General features: G+C 41.5%; 1 protein-coding gene across 1 annotated transcript; it reads left to right on the forward strand.

The window, feature by feature from the left end:
* Positions 1-895: 895 nt before the first annotated feature.
* On the forward strand, positions 896-3,484 carry dbx1b (developing brain homeobox 1b; the record flags this gene model as incomplete). Its single annotated transcript, XM_081356922.1, has 4 exons — positions 896-1,253; positions 1,448-1,549; positions 2,895-3,094; positions 3,194-3,484. 4 exons carry the CDS (start codon positions 896-898, stop codon positions 3,482-3,484), a joined length of 951 nt encoding a protein of 316 aa, XP_081213048.1.

Raw genomic sequence — 3,484 nt, forward strand, 5'->3', positions numbered from 1 at the left:
ACCTATGAAACCTTCAACTATGGGTGAAAGTAATGTTATCTTGTTATTCCGGATCTATCTATCTATCTATCTATCTATCTATCTATCTATCTATCTATCTATCTATCTATCTATCTATCTATCTATCTATCTGAGCAGAAAACAGGGATAACTAGGTTGACTTATTATGTTTATGTCTTTTTTTTTTTTTTTTTTTTTTACAAACAATAGACAGTATAAATTAGGTCCAAAACTAAATTTTAAAGTGTTTTATCATTCCTAGTTGAGCTTTCAGATACTTTTTTCAATTATATTTAAAAAGACAATATATTAAACTGGTTAAAAGTAATACATTTACCAGGTTGTTGGTAAAGTTTTAAGTTAAACTGATTAAAAAAATAAAATAAATTGTACTGTTTCCCCAGCGCTTGAGTTTCCTTTTTTATCTTATTTATGGTTTATTATTTGTCTCAAGATGTAGATTGCCTAAAAATAGTTTCACCGCGTTTGTAGGCAAAGCAGACAAAGGGTATTTTTATTTTATTGCAATCTTCGTAACGGCATGACTATGATGATGACTATGACTAACTAAAGAGTCCCTTCTTTTTATTCGTAAAAGACCGTTGTCCGCGGTTTGCTCGTGGTTCCTAATCCAATCCGAATTTATTCTGTCCAATCAGGGCGCGTCGCCTCTAGAGTAAACGGAACTCACGTGGAGAATTTGGCTGAACTTCATTGTTAGAGCTGTCACCCATGAAAAGGCTTCTCCAGCGGTCCACTATAAAACCCCTGGAAGAGAGAGAGACGGGCAAGAGCTCCTTCATTCTGCCCTCTTGGACTCTAATCTACGCAAGCCATTGCAGTGAGAGTAGTAGCACGTGAATTCCTCGCTGTCATTTTCTTTAAAAACGGTGCAATGATGTTGCCAAGTGTAATTGCGCCACCTGCTATGTATCCGAACTTTCTGCGGCCATCGGCGGCTCTTTCCTTGCCTCCCACTTTCCACTCGGCGTTCACCGCGCACTCGAGCTTCCTGGTGGAGGACCTGTTGCGGATCAGCAGACCTGCCACCTTCATGCACAGGAGCATCCCGTCCCCAAGTGCATCTCCTCCGGCCACAGGAGCCACAACTCTGAACAACTCCTCCGCTGTCCACGTCGCCATGTCTACGTCTTTGCCAAAAAGATCAAGCTCTCCACAAACTTCAATTTCCAACGATCCAAATTACTTGAAGTTTGGAGTGAATGCGATTCTCGCGTCAACAACACGAAACGGTAGGTTTCTCATTTGTATAGAAACTAGCAACTTAATGTAGTTGATAAAACGTTTTTTCACATTTTTCTTAAAATACGCTAATTAAGGAAATAGCGATGACACTCATGTTACGCATTTACCTACTTTTTTTTGTCATATTCAACTTGTACAAGTTGACTTCGTTTAATTAATGTCCACTTTATTTGTGTCATAGTTTCACCACCACCTTCAGTGCACGGGATGAATGCGAAAACATTCCCGTTCCCATGTTTTGACGGCTCATTCCACCCATTCATCAGAGCATCATATTTCCCAGGTGGGTCAACTACACTATTCATACAAAAATCGCTGTGTCACTTCTTAATTCGGTCAAACTGATGGGCTTTCAGAATGTGCTTCCAATGCTGGAATTTGTAGGACATTGTGGAATCAGTCTCGCTAATTTGATGCCCTATTTAGCAAACGCAGTGACTGCTGACATTTTGCACCGCTTCCCCTAATCCACAAATTAGCCGGAATTGTCATGGTCCCAATTTAAGGCGGGTCCACTCTCACAAGCAAACTGTTGGCTTCTCTTCATCGCTGCCTTTTCCCACCGAGCCAGTGTACTTAGTTACCGATTGGCAACAATGCTTTCAGCACCATGACCAATTGGTCAGCTCCCTCTGGGCAGCCACACACAGACCCGTCGTTGACTTGAGCATGCTGCTGATAGGCATTTACCAGTCATGGACTAATTCCCCTATTAGCTTCTATTCAGTGTTTCAATATTCTCACAAGACCACATAGCGTGTGGGGAGTCTTCACGGGACGTCCAAGCTAAAGTTTTGGTCTCATGTAGCAGCATGAAAATTGCTTAACAAGGTGTAGTAGTCTTAATTAGGGTACTGTGTGTCTCAAGTAGCAATATAAATGGATTGTATAGTTAATTAAAATTGACTCTAAACAATTTAATGTTTACAACAACTGTATTTGTATGTGGGTTAACGCTAAATCTATTACGTATACCTCAGAGAAAACCAATAAAAGTGGGTCTACTTTGCGTTAAGCTTCATGTCCATCACTCCAGTGAATGCGGGCTACAAATAGCCTTGTGGATCGTGCACTCATTCAGACCAACGATAATAGACTGATTCTTTTCACCGCGGTGTGAATACGTCAACAAAACAACTTGAGCAGTATGAATGGCTTTTCGTGTCCATTTAATGAAAATATTTGGGGGCAAACATAGTCCCCCGCCATCAGTATTCTCAAAATGTCCCTGGCATGCCGTTGTGTTTAGTTTTTAAGTGTAAATCTCTTTTGTGGCCGTAATATATGGCTTTAGTGGCCTGTCCTAAGCCTTTTTCAGTCAGTTCATTACTACACAATTACCGTCCACGCTTCATTAGCACCTCTATCTTTCACTGGAGCGCTCTGAATGACTGCTCGCCCTTGTTACCATACCAATGCTTTTGGGAACCAAGCAATGTGCTAATTAGCTTCCTCGTTCAGTATCACTCAAATGGACTGGTTTAAAAAAACATTAAAGCCCAACTTTCATTCCAAGCCCAAATGAGTACTTCCTGTTCTTAGAAAACACCAATAGTTGCTTATTTTGAGGGAAACGTTAATAATATAGACTTTTAAAATAATTTGTTTAGTTTCTTTTTCTCTTATAGCATCTTCAGCAGTGCCCATTCCCGGAACTTTCGCATGGCCGCTCACGGCTCGAGGGAAGCCGAGGAGAGGAATGCTTCGACGGGCAGTCTTCTCTGACGTGCAGCGCAAAGCATTGGAAAAGATGTTTCAGAAACAGAAGTACATCAGCAAACCAGACAGAAAGAAATTGGCGGCGAAACTTGGCCTCAAAGACTCTCAGGTAAGCTGAAGTTGTCCACAAACATATTTTGTATCGTACCTTTGTGGATGTCTGAGGTAAATTGGTCGCGCTCATATTTTGCTTACTCTTTGTTGTCAGGTAAAAATTTGGTTCCAAAACCGAAGAATGAAATGGCGCAATTCCAAAGAAAGAGAGCTTCTGTCGTCAGGAGGTTGCAGGGAACAAACGTTGCCGACGAAAATGAACCCCAATCCTGACCTGAGCGACGTCGGAAAAAAGTTCGAAAATGACGCGGCTCTGAGAGAAAGCCCGCGCGCGCCAATCAGAGATCACGAGTTCAACGCAGATTTACTTTTCAAGTCGCCTTCCATTTCCAGCAAGCACTCAGACTTCTCAGAATCGGAGGACGAGGAAATAACCGTGTCATAA

The sequence above is a fragment of the Scardinius erythrophthalmus genome, assembly GCF_964197995.2.
Source record: "Scardinius erythrophthalmus genome assembly, chromosome: 24".
Classification (NCBI taxonomy): Eukaryota; Metazoa; Chordata; class Actinopteri; order Cypriniformes; family Leuciscidae; genus Scardinius; species Scardinius erythrophthalmus.